Genomic DNA, 26,545 nt, shown 5'->3' with positions numbered 1-26,545 from the left:
ACTTGGCATTCTGGAGTAACTGCTGTGGCTTTTTAGCAGTTGCACTGAGGAGACTTCACTCTGCAAGTTTCATTAAGGTTCATCAAGGGCACCTTTTGTAGCTCGTTAATAAAAGCATTATTGCAGAGAGCGGAGCCCGATGTCAACTCTTGGCATCTCAATCGGATAGTAAGGATCCTCCCAAATAGACCAAGGATATGTCAGAAGGATCCGTCTGGAGCCATTTTTCAATATATGTAACAGAAACCACGACCTAAACCCATTTTAATTAATTGACTTTTATGAATAGACATGCACGAGATGGTACTGAATGCTTCATTAGGAATCACTCACTTTACATTCAGCCCCTAATCCCCACCCTCATTAACTACCTAAGTGCTCATTTCTAAAGGCAAGTGTTTTCATTGGAATGTGTTTGCTACGAGGTTATTTTGACTAGGGCTTATTCTCATGCTATTCGTGGATGTTTACTGAGTTTTTCCACTAATATTAATTCTTCTATTCCTTCAGGAAGGGTATGGGGTCTCCTAAGGTATTCTGCCATCTTTTAGGTATCAGTGGCAGATTCTGAATGTGGGGAGCTAGACATGTAGGGCTGAGGGGCAGACAGCACATTGGTTACAACGACTGCATGACTCCTGATTGGCAGCCCTGTTCTGCCACTGACTAGTTGTGAGGCTCTGAGCCATTATCTGACCTTGGTGTGTACTATTTCCTTCACTTGCCAAGTGGAACTTATTTCTAGGGCATCCCTTAGGCGGTGTGAGGCCATTCAGCAGACCTAATGTCTATGGCTGACACTGATGCCAGCTGTGGCTCTGACTACACTGTGCAGCGTATACTGGGTATAGGGTACTCCAGTGTTTTACCTGTCCCTTCCACTTATAACTCCTAGGGTTTTATGAAAACATAAGGGACTAACATAGACAAAAGCTTTTCCTCAGTGCTCAATACACTTGAAGTGTTCAATAAATGCAAGTAACTGCCATTATTTTAAAAGCAATGGCTAGAAGGAGTGATAAAGGAATAACTTCTGTATCTGTGTTAAGGGAAATTTTTCTACCACCCAGCCCAGGCCCATCTGCAAGAGTCTATTAGAAATATTTCTATGGTGTTGAACACATGGCTCAGCAGTTAGGAGTGCATACTCTTCTTATTATAGAAGATTCACGATCAGTTCCCAGCACCTACATTAGAACTGCCTGTAACTCCAACTACCGGGCACATGACTACCTCTTCTAGATGTCCTAAGTATCTGTAGTCAAAGATGTTTATCCTCCACACATATGATTTAAAATGGAATAAATGTTAAGAGTATTTCTGTTGTGACAACGTGCGTGCTACCTATTTATCTATCTGTGGCTTTAAAGGAATGCTCCTGTTGGAATCCATTGGTCTCTGTTTTGCATGGCAGGCCATGGGGCACTGAGTTAAGTCACCATCTATGGACACATGACTACTGAGAGGCAGAGATGGGAACAGATGGTGTCTGCTGCTGCAAATCCAGAACAACCCACTTCACAAAACAGGTGCCCTGTAAAGCGGTTCTCGTCTAAGGAATATTCTGTAATGCGATCACATCTAGCGACAAATTACACCTTTAGTACAGTGGAACCCTGACCAAAATTGTTAGAATAATGTCAGTTAAAACACAATTGTTCTAATATCATAGTAGACATTTAAATATTGTCCCTTGTCTGAGGTCCCAGCTTCTCGTGTTTCCATTATTTCACAGCAATTTCCTTAATCAGGTTATTCTGGCTCCTATGCTGGCAGAAAAGTATTTCTCAACCGTTTCCTTCACCCAGAGTCATACCCACAGATATCTTTTGATGCTGTTCTTGGCTCTGTCGTTTTTTCCACAGTGCCTGTGACTTCTCATTGCCTGTAGGATACATCCTAATGCTTTTTATAGTAATTCCTGTGTTGTTTAGAATGCTGGTGATCACAAAGGTCCTCCTCATCGCTGGACATACTCATGTGTGCACACATACATACCTACATAATACATACCTACGTATGTGTGTGTATGTATATACATATTTGTGCATATATATATATATATATATATATATATATGCACACATACTCCCACATGTGGACATGTGCATGTATAGACATGCACACATACATGACATATACTAGCAAATATACACATGCACACCTACAGCTCTTACCATTCCTGATGGTTATAATGGCTCAGTCTTCATGCCTCTGTCTCCAAAGGAGGAAAAACCTTTTTTTTGTTGTTGTTGTTTTGTTAAAAGACCTACTGTTGCAATTTTTAAAAAAGTGGTGAGAGAGAAAAAAAACTTGCCACAGTGTTAAAAAAAGAGTTTTGTTTGTTTGTTTGTTTTTATTAGGGAAAGGGATCATGAAAAGGGGGAAAGGGAGGGGGAGACTGACCTCTGGGGACAGGAGGAGCATCAGGAGAAAGAAAAGAGGGGCAGAGAGAGAGAGAGAGAGAGAGAGAGAGAGAGAGAGAGAGAGAGGGTTGAGGTGGGCAGGCTCTTTTAAAAGGGAACTTAGTGAATGTGCACAGGTGGTGCTCTTAGTGGCTGCAGCTGAGGGCGTGTCCTGTCAGAACCCCAAGGACAGGCCAGTACAGATGCCCAAATATTAACACCTACTATGCAGATACCTCAGTAAAAGCAGACATAAGAGGAAACTGTTGTTTATATTTTCATCAATAGAAATTTATGGTAACACATTTTGGTTAAATGTGTAAGAAAAAAAACCTGGGTATTATCTGCCCTTTAATTCCCCTTTAAACAGTGGGTTTAGGGACAAAAATGAGCCATGCACTGCCTGGATAGGGTCAACAGAAAGTTGGACTGGGGTTGGTGGTATGTGCAGCAATTCAGGAAACCCTTCTATTGGAGAATGTTCCAGAAAAGAGGACTGCTTCTGAATGATATCCCTCCAAAACAATCCTGCATGAGGCATGCAAGTCTGGGGAAAGACACTTCTTATCACACGTGCACACATCTCTGACCTCTACCTTCCCACCTTCTACAGACACCGGGGTAGCAGACACTGCTATCTTGGCTTGGATAGAGAGAGAAAACAAATACCAAGGATCAAGGGTCATAGTTCTATCTTCTGTGGTCTCTAGCAAGAGTGCGTAGAGTTAGGGGATTGGAACTGTGGAACCCTTGCCTCTCTGGCTATGAGTACTCATTGTCGTCGTCGTCATCATCATCATCACTTTGTGTGTGTATGTGTTGTGTGAGTGTGGGCACACATAGTGTCATGGTGAATGTCTGGAGGTCAGGTCACAGCTTTATGAAGCCGTGTTTCTCACCCCTCTCTATGTGTGTTCCAGGAATTGAACTCAGATCACTAGACTTGCAAGATAGGAGCACCTTTAGCCACTTCTGCCTCAGTCACTTCAACTGTATTGTGTCTTGACTACTGCAAATATTTACAATCAGTTTTATTATATTTTGTTTCTCATTTTTCATTAACAGACAAAATAGCATGTGCATTGTAGAATGATCACACCCGGTTAACTGGCATGTTTTGTCTTATGTAGTTTTCATTTTTGTTGTAAGAAAACTTCTATAAGCAATTTCCAAGAATACAATATATAATTGACTGCAGTTATAGCGATGTACAGTGTCTTTTAGGGTTTTCCATGAAACTGAAAATTTCCACCCTTGAACTTCTACAACCTTCTAACTGCTACCGTCTTCGCTTCTGGTAAAGCAGCTTGCTCAGATACCACATTAATGAACTCCTACAGCATTTGTCTTTGATTCCGGGATTATTTCACGTAACATAATGTTTTCCGGACTTACCCATGCCTTTTAAAAGTACAGAAGGTCCTTTTCTTTATTCTGTTGTTTTTTTCCCCAAGACTAGGTTTCTCCATGTAGCTTTGGAACCTCTCCTGGCACTTGTCCTGTAGACCAGGCTGGTCTCAAATTCATGGAGATCCCCCTGCGTCTGCCTCCTGAGTGCTGGCATTAAAGGCGTGTGCCACCACCACTGCCCATCTGGGAAGGTCCTTTTTTAAAAATAGCTGAATAGTCAATCTCTCTCTCTCTCTCTCTCTCTCTCTCTCTCTCTCTCTCTCTCTCTCTCTCTCTGTGTGTGTGTGTGTGTGTGTGTACATGCATGCGCCTGTGTTCATGTTGTATGTGTATCACATTTATACGAAGTTTTCACACACACACACACACACACACACACACACAATACACATACATATATTTTCCAGTTGGGACACACACACAGAGACAAACACCCCTTTGAAACATATTTTGAAGTAGAAGAAAGCAAATGCATCTTGTCCAAGTGATAGTTGGTAAGGAGTAATCACTTCATCATAAAGCTAGTAAGATGAATTCTCTCTTACACACACCAAAGTGTGAGCATTTTTAGCAGCCATCTCTGAGAGTGAACTATTTGTCAGAAGGACTGGGATTCTAGAAGCCTGATCCAGTTACAACAACGGCATGCCCGAATCCAGTGTTCCTGTTCGTTCCTCCATGCCACGGTTTCTTGTTAACTGAAGAATTAATGCTGGACTTCAAGTCTCCTACATTATAATCAAGGAGCTCTTTGGGTATTAATAGGCCCTGAGTCATGCAGTTAAAAAATATGCAACCAATGTGTCTTATCCCACGGAAGTAGGAATGGTACTTAATAAGTGAGCGAAAGAGAATGCCCTTGAACCATATCAGCTCATTTAAGTTTTGCTTCCCATTGTCCAACTACAAAGCTCCAGAAAAGCCTTTACATTGACCTTCATAAGGGCCAGGGATGAGGTTCTCTGCTGAAAGAGAAATGAGCTTTACAAGAGCACACAATTCTGTTGCAATGCCTTCTATATGTCATGTCTTCTGCTTAAGGTCAATGTAGAGAGTCTTATGGAATGCCCACAGTTAATTTAGTCAATGTTCAACTCAAAGGAAACTTTGGATTGGAGCCTACAGGCTCATCTGTCCAGTCCTTAAGGGTGGGAACTTCTGCAGGACAGAAGATAGGGAACAAAGTTAACATTTGTAGCCTCTCTGCCTACTTGGAATTGTGGAAGCTCCAGTTTCTATTATGAATCTCATAGCAAAATTCTGTACTTTACATTGATGTTTTACCTCATAATAATAAAAAATACACTGTCTTTCCCCAGCGAAATGTCTTGCTAGCTTTTGGGTAAATGTGGATTTGTAGTGTCCTTCCTTTGGGAAAGTGGAGTTGTCTATGGAATCGATTGGTTTAATACAAGTGGGACTTGCCAGTGAGAAGTTCCAAGCTTCGGAGTTACATTTTTGACAAACTCTACTTATACTGGTTTTGCTTGGTCTATTCTAATTCCACCTCGAAAACCATAGCTCCACAATGCACTGGTTTTTCCAGACCTGCTGTACATTTCTTTGGAGCATTTGGGTGTCAAACATAAACACACACACACACACACACACACATCTCCTCTCTCTTTCCAAGGTTGCTCTGGCTTTTGTTGGCGACCATCACCACTCTCTTACTTCAGGCATTAGCAGTTGCAGCACACCTTGTTTTGCAAACACGCCTATCTGCTTTGCAGATCTCCCCGCTCTGCCCCCAGCATCCTGCTCCTGCCGATGTCTATGCAGAATATATTTCAAGTAACAGCTCACATCACAAACTCCACCCTGGGCATCTCCATGTTAGCAGCTGAATTAACTCATCTTCCTTTTAACCTCCCCAAACACCGTGTTTTATTCAGAGATTGTTGTGCTGTAGTGCTGTAGTGAAATTGTGTATGCATTGCCCGTCTCTCCTGCACTGATCTCTGAAGAGGATTTGCTCACCATGACAACCTCACTGTTTCCCCACAAGAGCATTTGTGGTCAGAGTGTGTGCACAACTGACTGAGAGGGGCATGTGGCCATGAAACAAGGAGACCAGCAGGCCCACTGGCTTCTATGGGAGAGTCCACAGATGTGCAGGGCTTGTGAAATAAGGCCAGCAGGCCCACTGGCTTCTATGGGAGAGTCAACAGATGTGCAGGGCTTGTGAAATAAGGCAAGCGCTTGATCACAACCAAAACTTTTCGGCAAAGGAAAAATGGGGCTGCATGTGTTCTCGTACACACTGATGCCTCAAGAACCACAGAGGAGGCAACAAGTTACCTGATGGTTTTGATCATGCTGAGGCCCATTTCAACACAGCAATGTGCATGGTCCTGGCGGGGCTCGGGCAGTCCAGACACGCAGTAGTAGCAGTCTCCCAGGATTTTAATGCGAAGACAGTGATGCTCCTAAGAGAAACAGAGTGGTAGGGAAAGGACTCTGTCATCAGGAGGACCCAGTTCTTCACAAAGCTCAAGAAAGGATGCAAGTGTTGTCAAGTGTCCACACTTCAGAGTCAGCAACGCCCATCTTTAGAGCATCCTTCTACTGTTCTCATATTTGGATCTGAAAAGTTCTGCCAAGCCCTGGGTAGTAGATTCTTAGCTCACAGCTTGGTGCTTTTGTGAGGTGGTGAAAATGAAGAGCTACAGTCTAGGGGATGGTCTTCCGGTCCCTGGGTGCATATACTCCTGAAGTGAGACTCCACTACCATGACCTCTCTCTCTCTGCTTCCCAGCCACCATGAGATTAGTGATTTGCTATGCCACCAAAGACAAAAGCAGTAGGGACAAGTGATCATTGTTTGAAACTCAAAGGTGAGGCAAATTAATATTTTCCTCATGAATTAATCACTTCAGGTGTTGTGTTATAGTAAGGGGGCACCTACTGACACTGTTTCTTTGGATGGATGGTTGGAGTTGAATAACCTCTTCCAGACTTTCTAGAGATGATTTTTAAGGACCTATAACTTCATAGGTAGGGGGATCTCCTTTGAAAGCAAGGTCTTGGGCCTAAAGAGAGGAGGTGTAAGCAGAAAGGGTCCCACTGAGATGGAAGCTCAGGAGATACTTGAAATCCCAAGAGGAAAAGCACAGCACTGTCTCCCTAATCCAAACATTTTGTCAACTATTGAATACCTAGTAAATACCATCAGGTAGAATAAGAACTCGAATGCCTCTGATACTTATCTGACTGGGTCAGATTTCCAGAACCTTCCCAACCTCCCAAGTAGGCACAGAGGCATCTTGTAAGATTCAGGGACATGCACCCCCTGTTCCCATATGATTTTAGGAGCTTGGGGTTCCTGTCTTATTGGTTATTCAATGTAGTTACTTTTTTATTAGAGAGTTATTGGTAAAGTCGGATCAGTAAAAGGGGATTAGGGTCTTCAATTTCTTCTAGAATCTTTAGAGTTTCATGGCCTGGATGAATTTAGAGATTACCTTGCCCACTGGTCTAGGCTTGTGAGTCCACCATGCCATTACTCAAAAACATCAAAGTTCTTGTCATAGGGCACATTTTTCCCCCCAAAATTTGTCAAGGAACTGTTAAAAAAAATCTGTCAATGACCACAATAATGAAAGTCTATCAGCTGGTGCCCTCATCATACAAAATTTTCAAAAATTTTCCAAGAAGTATGAAAGAAAAATCCATTAACAAATTCCCAAACAACAATGGAAATACTATCAGCCAGACTTGGAATTAAACACCTAGCACTCAGGGGGTGGGGGCAGGAAAATCAGGACGTCAAGGTCAGCCTTGTCTGCATACTGAATTTGAGGACAGTATAGGGCAGTTTGGACCACATCTCAAAAAGCCAAAAGAACAAGAAGAGGAGAGGAAATTATCTACTAGCCCCATTACTTAAAAAAAGGGGGGGCAAGGATTTTTATTATTATTATTATTTCATATTTTACATATCAATCCCAGTTCCTTCTCCCTTCCATCCTCCCATCCCCCCACCCCTCCTCCCCAGGCAGGGTGAGGCCTTCCAGGAGAAAATATCTTAAAACTAGAAAGATTTAGTCCTAAAGAAAATATCTAAATAAATTCAGCATGGTAAAAGTCACAATATTGTTCCTATCTTTGTTCCCACTCTTTTCCGCCATATCATGCCCATAAACTAAAATTTCTTAGTTTGAAAGTCTAGGTTCTGCATGAGGGAGAAAACAGAGGATTTGTTTTTGATCTCCAGTTCCATCCATTTTCATCCAAATGTCATGGTTTTGTTTATGGCAGAATAAACTTCCACCGTATATTTGTCCCTCATTCTCTCTGTGCATATTTATTTATAGGCTATGAATTTAACAAGGAGATAAGGGGAGGGAGAGACCCATCACTTTAGTCTAGTATGTATGCATGTATTATGTATTCCCATTTTTGCCTGTGAAGGGGACTGAATGCCAATGTTTTCACGACTTACTTTGATTTGCAGAGTACTGAGGCTGGAGGGAAAGGGCTGTTGATTTCAGGCATGAACAGTCACGTGAGCGAGGGCATGGCATGCGTGACTAAGACTGGTGAGAATCTAGTGCTACCAGCCTAAGGTATAGAGGCAGCGTCCTTGTTGGCTGTGGTGAAGGATGAAGGAAAGAGATTGGGTAGGAAATGCTTTGGCCTAGGAATCTGTATTATTTGCATTATTGTCAGGTTTGCTAGCCTCGTCACTTCATATAACATCCTGAAAACACTGATAGGTGTTAGTTCTCTATACGACAAGGACAAAGAGTCCACATTGCCCTTAATTGCAAAAGAGAGGAAACATGGCCAACCCTTAGCAGTGCCCATGACAGCTGATGCCTGGGAGTAGCATCCCCTGTGTCCAACATGCTGCTTCTTATCTTTCACTTTGAGCCTCACACACAAAGGACAAGTAGCTGTCACCTCTGCTTTACAGGGAGGAAAGCCATAGGAGAAAGCATACAGAAAATTCTCCAGGCCACAGATCAACTGGCTCAGTGTTCACCACCACAGGTGTGCTGCTCAACGGCTCCCATGTACACCCACGTGACAATGTTTTGGAAACTAAGCAAAGAAAGGATGGAATACTTAGCACAAACTATGTACCACATGTCAAGGCGTGTTATACTCATCGTCCCCTTCACCTCACAGCATCTTTATGACTCGTACAGATGATCCTCAGGCTCCAGGAGGCAAGCCCCGTACCACTCCTGAGAGGTAGGCAAGGAACTCAAGCCTATGCCTGTCTGACCCTGGAGATCAATGAATGTTCTCCATTAAACTTCAAGAATTATAGGATAGTACAGAATTGCAGATCCCCTGGCAAGGATATATTTTGTAAAAATATTGCATAAAGTGATTTACTACCCCTTTGGTGAAGACACTGAGCAATGTTCACTTGTGGCGTCCATTTTTCTTGTAAACAAGAAATCTGGCAGCTTTCTTGAAACCTATAGGCCCTAACTAAGTAAAAGGGAATATCTATCTATCTATCTATCTATCTATCTATCTATCTATCTATCCATCCATCCATCTATGTATGTTACACCTCTCAGATTTTTAGATATCATCTACCCATCAACTATCTGTAATATATTATCTATCACCTATGTATCGTCTATCTATCTATCTATCTATCATTTTGTATCTGTGTATCTATCTATCATTTATCTATGTATGTATCCATCTATTATCTATTATCTACTGTATGTATATACGCATATTTTATATAGACCATAATTTACATACAAAATAAAAATATATAGCATATGCTATATGTTTCATACATATGTGTATGCAGGGAAATATGCAAATTCACACCTCTGTATGTATATATATTTATATATGAGAAATGACTGGCTCCTTATCTGTCAAGTTCTGTCCATTTTCAGACACATTTTTCTTATCTTGTTTGCTGAGCTCTTAGATGACTTAGTAGATGTTCTAAGTAAATTCTTTGGGAAACTGCTTTGAAAGCTCAGGCTGGAGAAGACATGCCGTTCTGGAAACAATGTTTAAAATGTAAAATAGCATAAGGACCATCTTCCATCTAATGTCAGCCTTATTATAATCTTTCTTTTTCCATCTTAATTGGCTTCATATCATAAAAATCTTGAAAATCCAATAAGTTGATTAAATTATCAATGTAAATAGTAGACAAAAATTGGGGAATACAATATCAAAAATACATTTTTGGAAGTAGTTAAAATTTTAGAAGTATGTGCAGTGCTATGATATATTTGATGTTTCAGTTTTACTGAAGACAACTTATTTAGTTACAGAAAAAACTGCAAATAATTCTCAAAACTGATGTACTTTAAAAATAGACATAAAAATCATGACAAACTTACAATATTTTGTCTAATTTTATCTTATTGGAATCAGAGAATGAGATGTGAATATATTTTCTTAGTAAAACTTAACTCTAGAAAAGGCTAAAGTCCCTTTGGTCACCCATTTTCTGCCATATATCTCGTGCCTTGGGAGCCCAGACACTCAACTGTCCTTAGAGGGCAGGACATAGGTTCATATCTGCTGTGTGTTCCGTAATGTTCATCATACCATGTTTGGAGGCTTAAACCTTGATATTTCTTTTTACCCCATATAATATTACATCAGTTCATAGAAATAACACCTCACTAGAAATTGATTGATCAGCTCTCCACAGTGTTTTTTCTTATTGTTAAAAGATTGATGTTGCTTTCCATTTTGACAGAAGTTTAAGAGAAAGTTTTAAGATCCTAATAATGCCATTGGCATATACAATTCTGTATAGCAGTGTGGGTACACTCATTTATATTTTCCTCTATTCCTTTCTTGAATTGGGAAATGTTAAGTAAGGGGTTTGTTATTTTAAAAGTTAAGATACTAGAATTGCCAAACTTTGTCAAGCGCAATGTCAACAGTTCAAACACTCTAAGCCCAGCAGCTTGAACCCCAAGGGCACTGTAGAATGCACACTAGAGGGAACTTTCAGGATGACTCATAAGAAACCCCTGCATTTCAATAATACAGCAAAAACAGTGGGTCACTGTAAAATGCTAGGTACGCTTGTTCTCTCTGGTCTCCGATTCAAACCCGCAGGAAAATGCCAACAGAAGGCAGCTAGCTAGACTCACAGAGTCCCAGAAGATATAAAATAAATGCAAGCTAGGCTGTGGGTCACTGCATCTGCTTCCATGAGGTACTGGATGTAGGTTCTATGATGGCTATTAGAGTAGTCACCAGTTGCTGAGCTGAGCTCCTGGAGTTCAACTGAAGAGAGGGAGGAGGGATCATATGAACAACGGGGGTCAAGACCATGATGGAGAAAACCACAGAGACAGCTGACCTGAGCTTGTGGGAGCTCGCTGCCTATGGACTGACAGCTGGGGATCCTTCATGTTACTGAACTAGGCTCTCTGAATGTAGGTGACAATTATGTGGCTTGATCTGTTGAAGGGACCCCTGGCAGTGGCACCTGGACCCATGTCATGTGCATGAAATGGCTTTTTGGAGCCCATTCTCTACAGTGGGAGAGCTTGATCAACCAAAATATAGGGAGATGGGGAGGGGGGAAGCTGGGTCCTGCCTCAGCTTGGTATGCCAGATTTTGTTGACTCCCCAAGAAAGGCCTTATCCCCCCTCTGAGGAGTGGATGGGGGTAAGAAGGAGATAAGGTGGGGGGACAGGAGAAGGAAAAAAAACATAAATGCAAGTTTAATTCCATTTTATATAATAGCAGAACCTGGAACCCAGGGAGGCAGGGACTTGCCTAAGGTGGAGGACAGAAATCATCAAAAGGAAGTTTCCTTATTTCAAAGAAAGTAGCATCATTTTCACCGCTAGAGTGTGTCAAACTCTTCAGGCAAGGTGCTGAGGCCCTTGAGGCCGAGGTATGGGAAGGGGAAAGATGGCTGACTGGAAGTTACAGACCATGAATGTGAGTGTTTATTTTTAGTGGAACTCAGCTGAGACACCACATGCATTATTTAATATAGTCTTCATTTTAATTTTGGCAGGAAATTGAGACTCAAGACAGGTGATCTACCAAGGAACATCCAAACAAAGCCTCTACCTGCATCTCACTTTTCAAGGCATCCATGTGAGTAGAGATACCTTAGTGTTTCATCCTCTTTTACTTAATATGCTTAAGATTAATAGCAGGAAGCCTCTTCTGCTCTGCATTTGAGTTGTAAATAAATCATCAACTATTAATAGCTCTGGATACATTTCTCCTTTGACCCATGTTCTGTCCATGTATAAGGCAGGAACATCATGGCCTGCCTTATAGGTTAGTTGTGAGAACACCATGCTCTATCCAGGGAAAACATTCTTTCTGCCAGGGAAAGCATTTGGCACTGCTGGTTTATGAATGTTTAATATTCTTACGGAAGTTGGCAAGTCCACACCACAATACTCATTTCTGGTGTGTGTGTGTGTGTGTGAGAGAGAGAGTGTGAGTGTGTGTGTGTGTCTGTGTGTGTGTGCGTGCATGCGTGTGTGAGCGCGTGTGCACACACATGCATGCATGTGGTTGCCAGGAGTCTTCTTTAGTGTACTCATGTGTGTATTGAGACAGGGTCTCTCACTGAGTTCGGGGAGCCGGCTAGCAAGCTCCGAGAGCCACCTGTTTGATTTTCATCAGTGCTGAGATTCTGAGGGCACACTGCTATTCCTGGCTTTTAAGTGTGAGTGCTGGGGACCAAACTCAGATCCCCACCCTTACATGGCGAGCACCATGTATGTCCACCGAGCCACCTCCCAGTTGCTCTTCTTTAGAACCTTTTGATCAGGTGCATGCCTCAGATAACTGTCTATGGCTTCCTGCATCCCTGGGAAATTGGCCAGCGGTGTATCCTTGTCGCGTCATTTCTTCCAGCCTAGTTGGTCCCACAGCCGCTTGCCCCAAATAAGCACACAGACACTATGTCACTCACTAAGCTGTTGGCTAGGGCTTCTTATGGGCTAGCTCTGTCTTAATTATTAACCCATTTCTGTTAATCTATATATTTCCATGTGGTCTTGTCTTACCAGAGAATGCCCAGGCCTGCCACTCCTTTATGGTCTACATGGATACTCATTTCAGCTCCTCTCTCTGCCTACCTTTCCCAGAATTCTCCTCGTCTCCTAGTCCCACCTATCTTCCTTCCTGGCCAATCAGTGTTTTATTCATCAACCAATAAGAGAAACATATATATACAGAAGAACATGCCCCAACATAAACCCCTCTTGGCTTCCTTTCCTCCAGGCAATGGAACAAAGTTCACAATTCCTAAAATGCTTCACTCTTCCCTCGGATACTTGTTTCTTGAAGCTCCCCTGTGACCTGCCTCTCCCATGCCCTTTATGCTCTAACAGTCTGCAATCTCTCAGAGCTCCCCGGGAAAGCAGGGCGCTTTGATACATCGGGCCTTTTCAGTGTGTTTCATGCTAAAAGCACTTCCTAAGCTGGACGTGGAGCCCTCATCTCCGGACACTGTCAGGTGGCTACTCCACTCACAACCCTGATACTCCTCTCTGCAGGTATGCTACAATGTTACAGTTTCACCTTTTCCCCCTTGATAGACCAGGGATCCCTGGGATAAAGCGCTGGCTTTCTATCTCCAGAGTCTTGTATTTGTGCCCAGACACAGCAAGTAGCAAGTGGTTGAATAACTTGGATTGAGATAAACTTTGTACCATTTCTTTAGGTCAGTGTGTATGTTTGGTGGTGGTGGGGTGGTTTCTATGACACAAGAAACTGACTTTGATCTTTTAATTCCTTCTTTTTTTTTTTTTTTTTTTTGAGACAGGTTTTCTTTGTAACAACACTGTCTTTCCTAGAATTCACTCTGTAAACCAGGCTGGCCCTGACTGAACTCACAGAGATCCACCTGCCTCTGCCTCCTGAGTGCTGGGATTAAAGGCATGCACCACCACTGCCTGACTCATCTTTTAATTCTTCCTGGGGACTATCTTCGTTCTTTTTGTCTTTGTGGAAAGAAAAATAGTTGGAACCATATTAGAAAAGAGAATAAGAATATATAACTTATACCAGCCATCACCGATTCAGTGATTAAAGGAGATGCCACATGTGTATTGTTCCCTAAATGCTGGGTATCAGGTAAATTCAACCCTCTTCCTATGAGAATACTTCAGTTCCTGCAAGTTTTCTATCTACTAGTTGTCAGTAGCATCATCTAAGGGTTTAGTTAGTTGGGCAGATCCATATCTACATCTTTTCTTACTCCTCCCACATTCTATCTTACACTTCCCCCATCCATAGTTGTTTCTGGTTTCTCTCTGTATGTGGAGACACATTTCTATCCCTGTTCTCTCTGCACAAAATACCCCACCATGATTTCTTCACTTTTGCTGGTTGGCCTCTCAATTATGTACAAGACTTTCAAATGTGTGCAGTCTCGCAACCACCATAATTAGGACACAAAGCTTCCATGTCACACTCTGATTTATCCTACTCCAGGCTCCTTTGCTAGCAACCTATCCACTCACAATCTAGCATTTCTTGTATCTGATGGGGGGTGTCCTACTGTGTATATGCTTCTCTTAATGGTTGATGAATAAAATAGCATTTAGCCGATAGGGACAGGAAGATGGGCGGTACTAGGAGTCAAACCTAGCTCTGTCTGCTTTTCTTGTATCTGCCTTTTATAGAATGTTTTATAAACAGTTATAAAACCTCTACTTCTTGTATCTACCATCTTTCTCTTGCCATATTGTACTTTAACTTCATTGCTGCTCTGTGTATCTTTCCCTTCACTGCTCACCAGTATTGCATAAAAATTATATTTATCTCAGTCTTCAGTGTCAGCTTCAGAGTCGCTTTCTCTGGGAAATCCTCTCTGATGGAAATATTACACATTGCTTCTGTGGTTCCAGCACACTCCCGGGTTAGCAAGAGTAGGAAATCACGCACTGCGTACTGACCACCGACCCTGGTATCCCTAACTAGACTTATCTTTAATAAAGGAGATGGGCATCCATCTATCTTACATTCCCAACATATATATATATATATATATACATATATATATACATATATATATATATATATATACATACATACATATATATATATATATATATACATATATATACATATATATATATATATATATGTATATATATATATATATATAGTGCCTTGACAGTGCGGCTGCTCAGATGCAGCTTTGGAATGTGGTGGCCTACACAATGCTATTTAATTCTCACAGTGGCTCAAGAAGTCAGAACTGCTGTGTATTCTCCACATAGAGGAGATGAGGTGGGCATCTATGATCAAAACTCAGCTCGTAAGTTAGGTCAAACAAAACAGAGGTGGAATGGCCCAGTGCCTCACTTGTGGTGAGAACACGCTAAATCACTGCAGATGGCTGGAGCTGGCTAGGAAACTGCAGGGAACCAGCTCTGCATACCAGCTCTGAGTCTGCAGCTGGATGGCACCTGGTCTCAGGAAGGGAGGGTGGACAGAAAAGCAGACAGAAAAGCCAGGGTTGATTATCACTCGACCAGCTGTCTTTCGATGGGAAAATCAACCTGAGAGCCCCACCCCCACCTGAGACTTATAAATGAGTAACATTGGCCTCCAGGGTGTGAGAAGGTCAAAGGTCCATGCCTGGGAACAGGATGCAGAATGGTAATGGCATTGGCGATGAAGGCTGATTCCTGTCCTCTCTAATTCCACATGCAGGCCCTCACTTCTGCCAGCACTGGGATGGAATTAAATGCAACTCACATGGGCCAGCCGGTCAAATCTGGCAAAGAGCTCGTTGAGCATCCTGACCAGCTCCTGAGCAGACAAGGTCGTAGAGAGGTTGGTAAATCCTTTGACATCTGCAAAAAGAATGCTAAACAAAGGGGAAGGAAGGGAAGGGTGGGGAAAGGTGGGTTAATATTTTCATCCATTCTGGGAGTAACATAAACTCTATTCAAATAAATCCACCGTGTCTGAGATTTCAGCTCTCTGCCATGGCTGTGAGGAGGAACGCCTTGGTGTTTAACAGTGACAGGGGGTCAACTTAGAGATCAGGAAGGACAAAAGGTCAGCCAAAGCCCATGGTCTTGGTCCTGTGTTGTAAACCACCTGAAAGGGGTCAGTAGGAGATGGTCCACTTGTGGTGACATTTTATGATTTATCTCTGCCTTTTCACAATGCACAGTGACATAGATGTCACAAAACACAGAATGAAACAGACCTGGCATGAGGAGAGAACACAGAACCCCCCTCAGCCCCTGAGCCATGCACTCTACCGTCCCCGTCAGACAACAAGAAGTAGGTTTCTCACAAAATGTCAAGCTAAGGAGGCAATGCCGAGAGGCGTTGGCAGAATGATTAGCTGAAACACCCATCATTTCAGTGATGCGGTTGGTCTTCCTCTGTGCATATGGCTTTGGACAGGGAAGGGGTAGAGGTCACCAAAGCTTTCTACAAGCCAGGCACTGCACGGCCACTGTCTTAGCCAGTCTTCCCGGCTACCTAGTGGAGGAAGCCCTGCTGAGACCATGCTGATGGCGCATAGCAGAGCTGGTACAGTCATCAGATGTCAGTGTCCACTCATCTCTCCATGCCTTTCAGGGCCTCGGAATGGACCGATGGATGCAAAACAGGACATCTTATTGGACTGCTGCCTGTGTTTCACCCTCTGGGAAAAACCAGGCTACGTTTATGCCCTGTGTCTTTGCATATGCTACCTTGCTCCCTGCAGTACTTGGTCCTACAAAAATCCTGTATCCTCTTCACGACTTCCCTTATATACCACTAATTGTGGTGATATCTCGCTTGAACTCTATTAGTTCAAGCTTTATTAGCTTGTCTGGGAGGTCAGAGAATGGAGCTTGCCACTGGATAACGGTAGAGGTCTGGAGGTCTGTAAAGAGGCAGGAAGTAAGAGGGCTGGGCAGAAGAAATGGGAAATCACTCTTTTGTCTGCTGAGATTCTTAGATAAGTTGTGCTGTGGCTTGCTCCTTCTCTCTGATCTCTCAACATTTCCTCTGTATCTGACTCCAGCTTTTTATTATCTAGACCAATTAAGAATTCCATTTACAACTAATGAACAATTATAGGTATCCTCCAGCTGATGTAACTGTCGCAACCACCTCTAGTCTCTTACCAATTCTGTGCTCCCTCCCTGACACTTAATAACAACACACTGATGCATGGCTCCGTGGGCTCCTATCTATTAGTTACAAAACAAGAAAAAAATTTCACCTCTGGATTTCACCTACCCAGAACACAACCAGCTTTTTATTACATGTTTTCTGAGTCCAATCAGTAGAACTATGCAAAATTAAGTCCTCCTTTCCAGGAGCATGGGTTGTTTTAAATGGAGAACCTCAGACCCCCCGGGGAACCCACAAAAACAAATCTGGTTTAGCGAGGGCCCAGTGTGAGTGCTGTGCGCTGTTAATGATAGAGACCCTCCCTCTTTAGTCACATGGTGCAATGCAGGTTTGGTGATTGACAGAAGCAGCCCCCAGGGCCTTGCTTTCACAAGATTTTTCATTCTTGGCCCTAGACACGGACTTAGACTCTTCTGACAGGTATGTGTGCCCCTGTTACCCCGTTACCAGCAGGAGGCAATAGTCATACAAGGCACAATGAGGCTTTTTTAGGCAACACTCCTCAAATGAACACTGAACATTAAAACAACAGGAGAGAAGGAAGAATAAACAAGGCAGGTTGCTATGCAGAGGGTGGCAAGATTGGAAATAATTTCAAAAATGCTCCTAATGCCAGTGCGGGTGGTTTTGGGGGCTGCAGAGGGGGCGTAGCAGCCGGTCTGGCTTTGTTCTCAGACATCAGCTAAGAAAGTGCCTCCTCCTCTATCCTTACTTTCTTGTCTTATTTTAGCTTCAGTGGCCTCCAAGCAGGCAGGCAGCCTCCTGCCACCAGTAAACTTCATCCCTCCAGCACCAAGAATCTGTGGCTTGGGGCAAACCTTAGGGACTGTGATGACTACAGACTTCTGTCTTAGAAAGTGCTTCTGTTACCCTGGGTTGTGGAGAATGCAGGGCAGGAGGGCGTGTGCTCATTTCGAGTGTCGTGAACTCCTGGGAAAGAGGCCACATCATAAGATGTGTTGAGTAAATGAGTGGGATTGAACTCTCCTGTTCGACAGAGTGGAGTAAAAGTGACAAGCACGTCGAGTGAGACCAGGAGACAGGGTGCAATGCTCTACACGCGCAGGCTTATTTTCTCCTTTTTCCTTTTCAAGGCAGTCTTTCATTTCTCCATGGTGATATGCGCGTTCATTTTATTATATGTGTATTATATGTATGGTTCATATATATATATTTATATGACTTACAAGTGTACAGGAAATAATAAATTTTAGGCAACACTCATCAAATGAACACTGAAAAGTAAAACAATAGTAGAGAAGGGAGAATAAAACAAGGCAGGTTGTTTTGCAATTTTTCGTGTGTGTGTGTGTGTGTGTGTGTGTGTGTGTGTGTGTGTGTGTGTGATCCACAAACATACTTATCCATAAAACGTTTACTTATTTGCTTATTATCTTCTAAAAGAGCCATCCAGTTTCTGCTCTGTCTGGGCCTGCCTTGATTGTCAAGCTACTTTGCCACCAGGGAAATACAGCAGAAAACCAGTTACCATCTGTACATCCCAGAGCTCACCCTTAGCTGAAGAGATCCCTTGCCCAGAGTTCATGTTTCTGCTTTGTAAATGTGCTGACCCCCATCAGCTAAGACCATAAGGACCACCTCTCCTGGAGATGCTTCTCTGCACCCCACCCCATGCTCTACTTCCCTACGACTCACCTGTCCCTTTAAAACATTATCAACTATTATCCTCGACACACTTAATAATAAGACTCTCACTGTGTTGAGTAAGCTATTGATGAGCTAGCTCCTCTTTGTTTTTCGGAGCCTAAGTTCTGTGTGGGCATACCTCTCACCGGGGTTGCTTTTTTCAAAGGCTTGCTTGACACAACTCCAGCATCCAAATCAGGGTTGCTGTTATCACTGCTCAAGGTCTGATCCAGAGTCATGCTCTCTTCAGGACAAAGCACCCAATGTGTGTTGTCAGTGTCACGCAGAGATATACACACGGAGGTGTTACAGGTTGCTACTACTTGCCACCAAAGCTGAATGAAAGGAAAGGGACCCAGTGTGTCTGCCTGTTTCATTTTCAGAGCTCATCACTACATGAACTCTTAGCCAGTGCTGGGAAATATTGTCTTCTGGGGTTTGGTAGGAGGGAAATGCAATTCTGTATGTAAGCTGAAAATGCCAGGTGCTAGCTTTCCTGGCTTTTCTAGAAAATGACAGGGCTTAGTCAATTGTATACGTTTGCCCTGGGCTTTAACTTGGGATAAAAAAGAAAGAAAGAAACCAGTAGGAGAAACAGAAAATGTAAGGAAGCACAGACAGCAACACCCCCTTCTGAGGAATTGTGGAACTCTGTTTCAGGACAGTGGTTTCCCCACAAGTGGTCTAATCAGAAACCCTTGCAGTGGCAACCTATGTGGCCTAGAATTCTCAGGTGATTTTGAGCTGTTTGTCTGGCTTTGTGGCCTTTCTTCCCTCCAGCCCATTTCCCCAGGTGGCTTTTTCTACCCCGTTCCAGTTGTTCTGTAAGCTGCAGTGTAGCCTCCCAGTGTGCTTTAAACCATTCAGGACTGACTGCTTGCAACGAGGAAGTAAGTATGAAATAATCTACAACGTGCTTGATAATGAAAAATTTAAACCTATGTTTTGTATGTCTGTCTTTATCCATTCACACAATCTGCAGAAAACTCTGCAAGATAGCTGTTAAATCATCTATTTCACAGATAGACACAATGGAAAAAATAAATTATTTAAGGCCACATACCAGGAAAAGTCAAAGTTAAGATCTAAATTAATGTCTCACTACTACGGAGGGGGAATCTCTGGATTTCAGTATCTGCCACATGTACTGTAAATGCTGAGGACAAAGTGGGTACCACAAACTGGTAGACTGATAGATGGGTGGGTGGCTATATGGATAGATGAATGGATAGATGGGTGGGTAGATGGGAGGGTAGATAGGTGAGTAGATGGATGGGTAGATAGGTGAGTAGATGGATGAGTAGATGGATGGGTAGACTGGTGGGTAGATGGATGGGTAGGTAGATAGATGAGTAGATGGATGGGTAGATTGGTGGGTAGATGGATGGGTAGGTAGATAGATGAGTAGATGGATGAGTAGATGGATGAGTAGATGGATGGGTAGACTGGTGGGTAGATGGGTGGATAGATGGATAGGTAAATGTGTGGGGAAGTAGATGAATGGGTGAGGAGTTAGAATAGTGGACAGATTCACAGGTGGGTGACTGTGAATATATGCATGTATAGTTGCTTACAAAAAATAGGTTTGTAGAGGAAAAGCAGCTGAATCCTTCTTTGTGCTGACTTCAAAATGCCGTGAGAAGTACAAGGAGGAGATGTAAGAGATTATATCTGATACCCCCAGGTGGAATATTAGGACGATTATTTTTATCATCTTCTAAAGGGATTTAGAGCTTAAAACACAGTGAACTAATTTTAAAGGATTGTAACAAACCAGTCAGCAAAAAAATACCGAAATCCCTGACATACGTTTCCAGCCTCAATGTGGAAACATAGATGTCTCTGATTAACCATCACTACTTACTAGATTGGTCAGGTAACTAAAGGACTACTCCACATCCATCACTCAAAGCAGTGTGATGAGAGTGGCAGGCACAGGATCCTGTGCAGACCAGGGTAGGATGTCACACCCGCACCTGACATTCTTATAGCGATGGATGTACATGCTGTGGAACTGGTCCCGTGCAGACCAGGCTATACTGATGACATAACGTCACACCCTCACCTGACATTCTCATAGCGATGGATGTAGATGCGGTGGAACTGATGCTGCAGGTGTTCATCCTCCACATTGGTCATGTCATTGATCATTTCCAGGACAACAAACCTGGGAAGCACAGACAGCACAAGCCGCTCCTAGAAGAAGCAAGAAGGGCAAGCTTGTTAGGCTGACCAGTGAGTCTCATGTGGGTTGAGAGTAGAGGGTCTCACTGAGATGGCTGGATTCTGAACCTGCAATGGGAAGAATGTGGATCCAGAGTATTCAGGAAGCAAACAAGTTTTGGGAGGCACAAACTCTCTTTTTAAAATAGCTTTTAGATTAAATGTGTTCCTCGCCAATTCCTCTTCGATTTCCATTATCAACCTCACTCTTCCCTACATCTCATTTGGCCAATTTATGTCTTTTGTTTTGTTTTGTGACCCATTATGTTTGTCCACGGCTGTGGGTTTGGAGCTACCTATTGCAGTCCATTGGGCTCACCCATGGGTGCAGAAACAAAACTATGACTTCCCCTCCTCCAGAATCCACCAGCTGTGTGATTAACTGTTGACAGGCTCAGGATTGTTCAGGTACAGTACAGGTTACCGCAGAGGCACCAACTCTATGTAGAAATGAAAAGTGAGACACATGCAGGTGGCAAATGGAGACCTGGCATTTGATATGATACAAGGCAAGCCATGATACCAATGATTAGTAGTGTAGGGAAAAGAAAGCTCTGCTCCACAACACAAATGAAATCCTTGAACATGACTGTGTGGTGGAACCCACAGAAGGGTCTGGATTCTGATACATGGATGCAGACAGATGCATTCTAATAGCTATGGTTTTTGAGTGCTTCTATACGGCGCCTAAGCATTGTCATTTATTCCCTTATGTATTACTTACAAGAGTCTTCACACAAGTCTGCAGAAAACCCTTGCAGAATGTACAATTTGAGTCTGGAAGTGGTTTAATGATTTGCACAAGTTGAGGTACCAGGATACAATCAATCCTCCTTCTACTCCCTGCTGGGTCTCTTATGGTATGGAGACATTTTTGAATTGAGTCTTAAGGAGGTATTATTGCAACCTGTCCCCAACATGTAATAGTGATGTAGGATAAGATAAGCTATTCGATCTCTGCGTCTTGGATCACTAATTTGTTCAGAGGTAATATTACCATCTACTTTGTAGGCTTGCTCTGAGAATTAATGAAGTGGGTTTTGCAAGGACCTGTCATTATTCCCTCTCCCCTTTCTCTGCTCAATCCTGTCCATCATACAAAGGGCTTTATCAATGAGTTATCCACTGAGTGCTCTATGATGATGCTTCCCCCACTTGAAAGTTGACCTACAATGTTACTGAGAGGCACATTTTTTCCCCAAATGCCCCTATATCATGTCTCTTCTATGTTCACAAATGTTATTTGTCAGTTTCTCACACGCTTATGGCCCTGTTCCTACAATTGCTGCTGAATAAGAGTAGGTGCTACAACGAGATGATGGGATAGACTTAGCAGACTTCCTAGGGGAGGCCTTACCCTCTCCATGGAGCAGATGGGAGGTGGTGGTGGGGGCAAGAGTGGGAGGAGCAGGAGGAGAGCAGGGAGGGGGAACTGGAATTGGAATCTATAAAAATAAATTAATAAAAAAAATTAAAAGAAAAAAAGAGTAGGTGCTAACCATGGCTTTGAAAAGCACTGGTGCTCAGAGCGGTAGGTGATGTCTAATTATGATGCTATTTGCCCACCACTTGGCACAGCCTTGGTAAGAGGGAGGAATGGAAACAAAGAACAGCATGCACACACGCGCACACACACACACACACACACACACACACACACACACTCACACTCCATGTGGTCAGTTTGCAAACTTGCTTGTGACTTAACCCTTTCAACAGCAGTTTTATGAGGGGTGAGGACTAAGAACCAAGGTGACAGCAAGAGGGGAGGACTCCGATAAGGAGGAGGGTGGCACAGAGCATGGGAAGGTGGGGTTGCTGCATGCATAGAATGGCTCTGGTTTTTGAGAGCTGCAAAGAGGTATGCATGATGAGGGAAATCCTGTATATGTGTTTCTCTTATTGGTTGATGAAGAAAACACTGTGGCCAATGAGGTAGGAAGATAGGTGGGACTAGGATGAGGAGAATTCTGGGAAAGATAGGTAGGTGAGTCCACCAGATAGAGTCTTGATGCTGCTGGATTGATGCTGGGGCATTACCGGGTAAGCCACAACCTTGTAACAATAGAAAGATTAATAGAAATGGGTTAATAGTTAAGACAGAGGTAGCCAGTAAGAATCCCTAACCACTGGCCAATAGTTTAATAACTAATGTTGTGTCTGTGTGTTTATTTGGGGCTCAAGGACTATGGGACCTGCTTACAGAGGTAAAGTTACTCAGTCCTTCCAATTCACGAAGAGGCAGTTCTATCCCTGAAATCCAAATCCATGTTTGTGAGCCTCTTTCATGGCTTCTTGCTCTGACTGTATAGCAGAATGTCTGGAAGTTCTGTAGAAGTCCTGTTCTCTGGCCCTCACATATTCACTGAGTTCTATTACAAGTTAGGCAGAGTATTTCAAGCACTGGAGCTCTCTGGGATATCCAGTCCAGACAGACAGATGCTAGCCTACTCTAAATCAAGCACTGGTAGGAAGTGGGTGACATTTTTAACCTTAGTGTAGCTCATAATGGCTGACATTTGTAGAAAAAACTAAAACCATGGCATTAGTACACTGATCACCTAAGATGTCAACAACAGAGGACTCAAAACAAATAACGTGACTCCAAATAATGTGTTTCTAGAGCCTCACACTCTACAGAATGTGTTCTAATCCCCTCTCACCCAGTCCAAAAGGCTCTTTAAAACATATTAAGTTGTTTTCATTTTATACATATGTGTAAAATCCTACGTGTATGCATATGTACTACTTGTGTGTCTGGTACCAATGGAGGCCACAGGAGGGCATTGGATCCCCTGAAAGTAGAGTTACAAGGCAGTTGTGGGCCACTATGTGAACCCTGGGAACCAAACGCAGGCCCTTTACAAGAGCAGCAAATGTTAATTGCTCAGGTATCTTTTGAGTTCCACAAGGCTCTTTTAAAGTACCTCTTAGGGACATAGAGATTGTTCAGTGGTTAATGGTACTGGCTACTCTTTCAGAGGACCCAGGTTTCATTTTCAGTATCAACACAGTGGCCTATAGTCATCTGTACCTCCAGTCCTGGGGTTCCAATATCCTATCCTTATGTCTTTGGGCACAAGGCACTTTTTTGAGTCACATAAATACAGAAAGCCACTCATACGCATTATGAAAATCCTCTTAAGGCAGCAGGTAGGTGTTTCTGTGATCGGGGCTGAGTGTTCCAGTGAGGACCCAGAGATTAGAAGCCCCATTGCACTAGAAATGTAGGGTTACGTGCAATCAGAGTTCCTGATAGATGAGTGAGTTTTCAAACCAGGAAGGCAAAGGCTGCATGTTCTCTTTCCTATGTGGATTCTAGCTTAAAAATCTCTGGGTTTGTGTGCTTAGTTTGGAATACCTGTAGAAGTCAGGAAACTAGAAGACGGGGGTTGGGGGAAGGGGGAGGAACGAGGAGGAAGGGGAAGAATTATATTAAGGGAAGTGGGAGACTAGAAACGTGGTATAGAGGTGCACAAGAGGGTGTAAGGGAGGGATAATTAGCACTAAGGATATTTGTAAAAAGCCATCTGGAAACATACTATGTTATAGGCTTCCAAAACATATACACGCATATAAGAGTTTAGATGGAGTTACCGTACACAGAGGGTATTATTCTCCCCTGAAGCCTTCAATTGTCATATCACAAGCTCTTGCTTGGGATAACTCCCTTCAAACTGTTGGTCTTGGTTGGGGGACAGAGGTAGTCATTTATCTGTAAAAGAAAGTATCTGTTTGTGTCAATCAGAATTGAGTGTGATGAGGGTCTACATTTTGCTTCTTCTATTTAGCACCAACAGTTCTAGTACTTAGAAAGGTACCTAGCAAGTATTAGGCCTCCATTTTTCATCTATTATATGATTTTTTTAAATGAAGGGCTTTAATTGGCTTTTGCCTTTCTTACCTACTTCTCTGTATGCAGTATCTGTGAATAGGAGTATTTGCTGCTTTAGTGTTGAAACAGCATTAGTGTTTAGTGATGATTAAAATATTAAACTAAACTACAACAAATTGATGTGTATTGACGTGCTGTTCTGTATTCAAGGAGATTGACAGAACATTTCATTGATGGTCTCATCTGCATTTGAATTAGCAATTACGGTGTTGATCTGTTATCTCCAGAAACGCTCATGATAGTTTCTTCCATAAAGGCAAAGCGAGTGGGCATAAGCTCAAAATTTACATGTTCTTCCTTCCTTATTAACATCTTATCTTTGTGTGACATCGAAGAATTGAACATAAAGTACATATAAAGTTATGCCACAATTCCTTTAGCAATTGGGATAGCTAATCAGAATTCAGCAGGGCATAAGATAGAACCTAATATCATCTTGTTGAGTCTGGTGGGAAAAGTGAGTATTAATGAAATGGTCGTAGAAGTAATTATACAACTACATCTATTACTAGTGCAATTAAGGAGACATACTTAATACACGGAGAGACTGTTATGGGGGATGAGAGAGTGTGATTAACTTAGATGAGTAGTTAATTAATTGAAGTTCAGATATATGCCTGAGAGTGTGTTCGTGGTGGTTGTGGAAAATCATCCTAAGGGTAGATAAAAGCACACACAAGGACTGAAAAAGGGTGCCCAGCATATTCAAGATGGTGAAAGAGTCCAGAAGAGTGAAGTATGTAAGGTAACATGCTGGGCCCGGTTAGATCTTAATCTCAGAGTGGCAAGAAACAGTTGAAGTTTCTTTAATAAGGATCAAAAATAGGATTGAACTTGGCTTTCCCTGTTCCTATATTATTCCAGCTATGTATGACCAGCAGTCAATTCGATGAAACGGTTATCCTGGAGAGAGGCGGGCAAGAAGGAAAGGAAATGGTCAATGTAGCAGTCCAGACAAAAGAATAGTTTAGACTGAATTTGCAGCAGTAGGATGGAGAAGCATGCTGAGAAGGTTGTCTTCGAGATTTGTATGAACAGAGCTACGGAGGGGGAACCAGGAGGCCAGAGACTACTATATCGCTAGATTTTCCAAGGATGTGCCTTTTGTCTAATTAAATCAGCTGCCCAGAGGAAGGCACTGAATGCTGGTGTGTGTGTGTGTGTGTGTGTGTGTGTGTGTGTGTGTGTGCGCGCGCGTGTGCGTGTGTGTGCTCGCTCAGATGGGTCTGGATGAAATATAGGTGAGGATGGGTTCCTGCCAGGTACACGTGTGGAAGTTAAAGGCTAACTTGAGTTGTTGGCCTACCTTTTCCGGGAGACAGGTTCTCTCCCGGAGTCTAGAACTTCACCACATAGTCCCATGTATCTGAAGTGTGAGCTCCTATGTATCCCCCTATCTTTCCCTCCAATCTACCCATGCCTGGGGGTTCAGCTACATGGCATCCTGCCTAGGATTTTAGGTAGATTCAGAGGACAGAAACTCAGCTTCTTACTTGGGAAGTGCTTTACTGACTAAGCCAGCTCCCTGATGCCTGATCACCTTCTTGAATGTGGATCTCCCAAGGCCCTGCCAACCTCCACCTGTTCTTGGGGTACTTCCTGACGTCATTTACATCTCCTTCCTTCAGAGATTTAGGTAGTTGTGCTTTGTAGTATGGACGCTTCTGTCACTTTTGTTGCAATCTAAGAAAAGCAGCACATAAGAGAAAGATGCCATGTGACAGGGTTCAAGCAGAGCGTCCTCTCTCTCTCTTCCTTCCTTCCTTTCTTCCTTTTCCTTAATTACGGAAAGGGATCATAAGAAGGGGAAAGAGAAGAGGGGACACCGGCCTCCAGAGACAGGAACAGCAGGAAAGAGGAGAAAGGAGAGAGGGGGAGGAG

General features: G+C 42.9%; 1 protein-coding gene across 3 annotated transcripts in view; it reads right to left on the bottom strand.

Annotated features, from left to right (window-relative positions):
- Window positions 1-26,545, bottom strand: part of Adcy8 (adenylate cyclase 8) — a 193,557-nt gene that overhangs the window by 93,866 nt on the left and 73,146 nt on the right. For all 3 annotated transcript variants that reach the window (XM_051202525.1, XM_051202526.1, XM_051202527.1), the window contains exons 3-5: window positions 20,612-20,742; window positions 15,514-15,625; window positions 6,117-6,244 (exon numbers count right to left, since the gene is read on the bottom strand). In XM_051202525.1, coding sequence (XP_051058482.1) covers window positions 6,117-6,244; window positions 15,514-15,625; window positions 20,612-20,742 — 371 coding nt within the window. The remainder of the gene's footprint in view (window positions 1-6,116; window positions 6,245-15,513; window positions 15,626-20,611; window positions 20,743-26,545) is intronic.

The sequence above is a fragment of the Phodopus roborovskii genome, unplaced genomic scaffold, assembly GCF_943737965.1.
Source record: "Phodopus roborovskii unplaced genomic scaffold, PHOROB, whole genome shotgun sequence".
NCBI classification, from domain to species: Eukaryota; Metazoa; Chordata; class Mammalia; order Rodentia; family Cricetidae; genus Phodopus; species Phodopus roborovskii.
The sequence above is the reverse complement of the archived record's forward strand: the minus strand, read 5'-3'. Positions and strand labels throughout refer to the sequence as shown.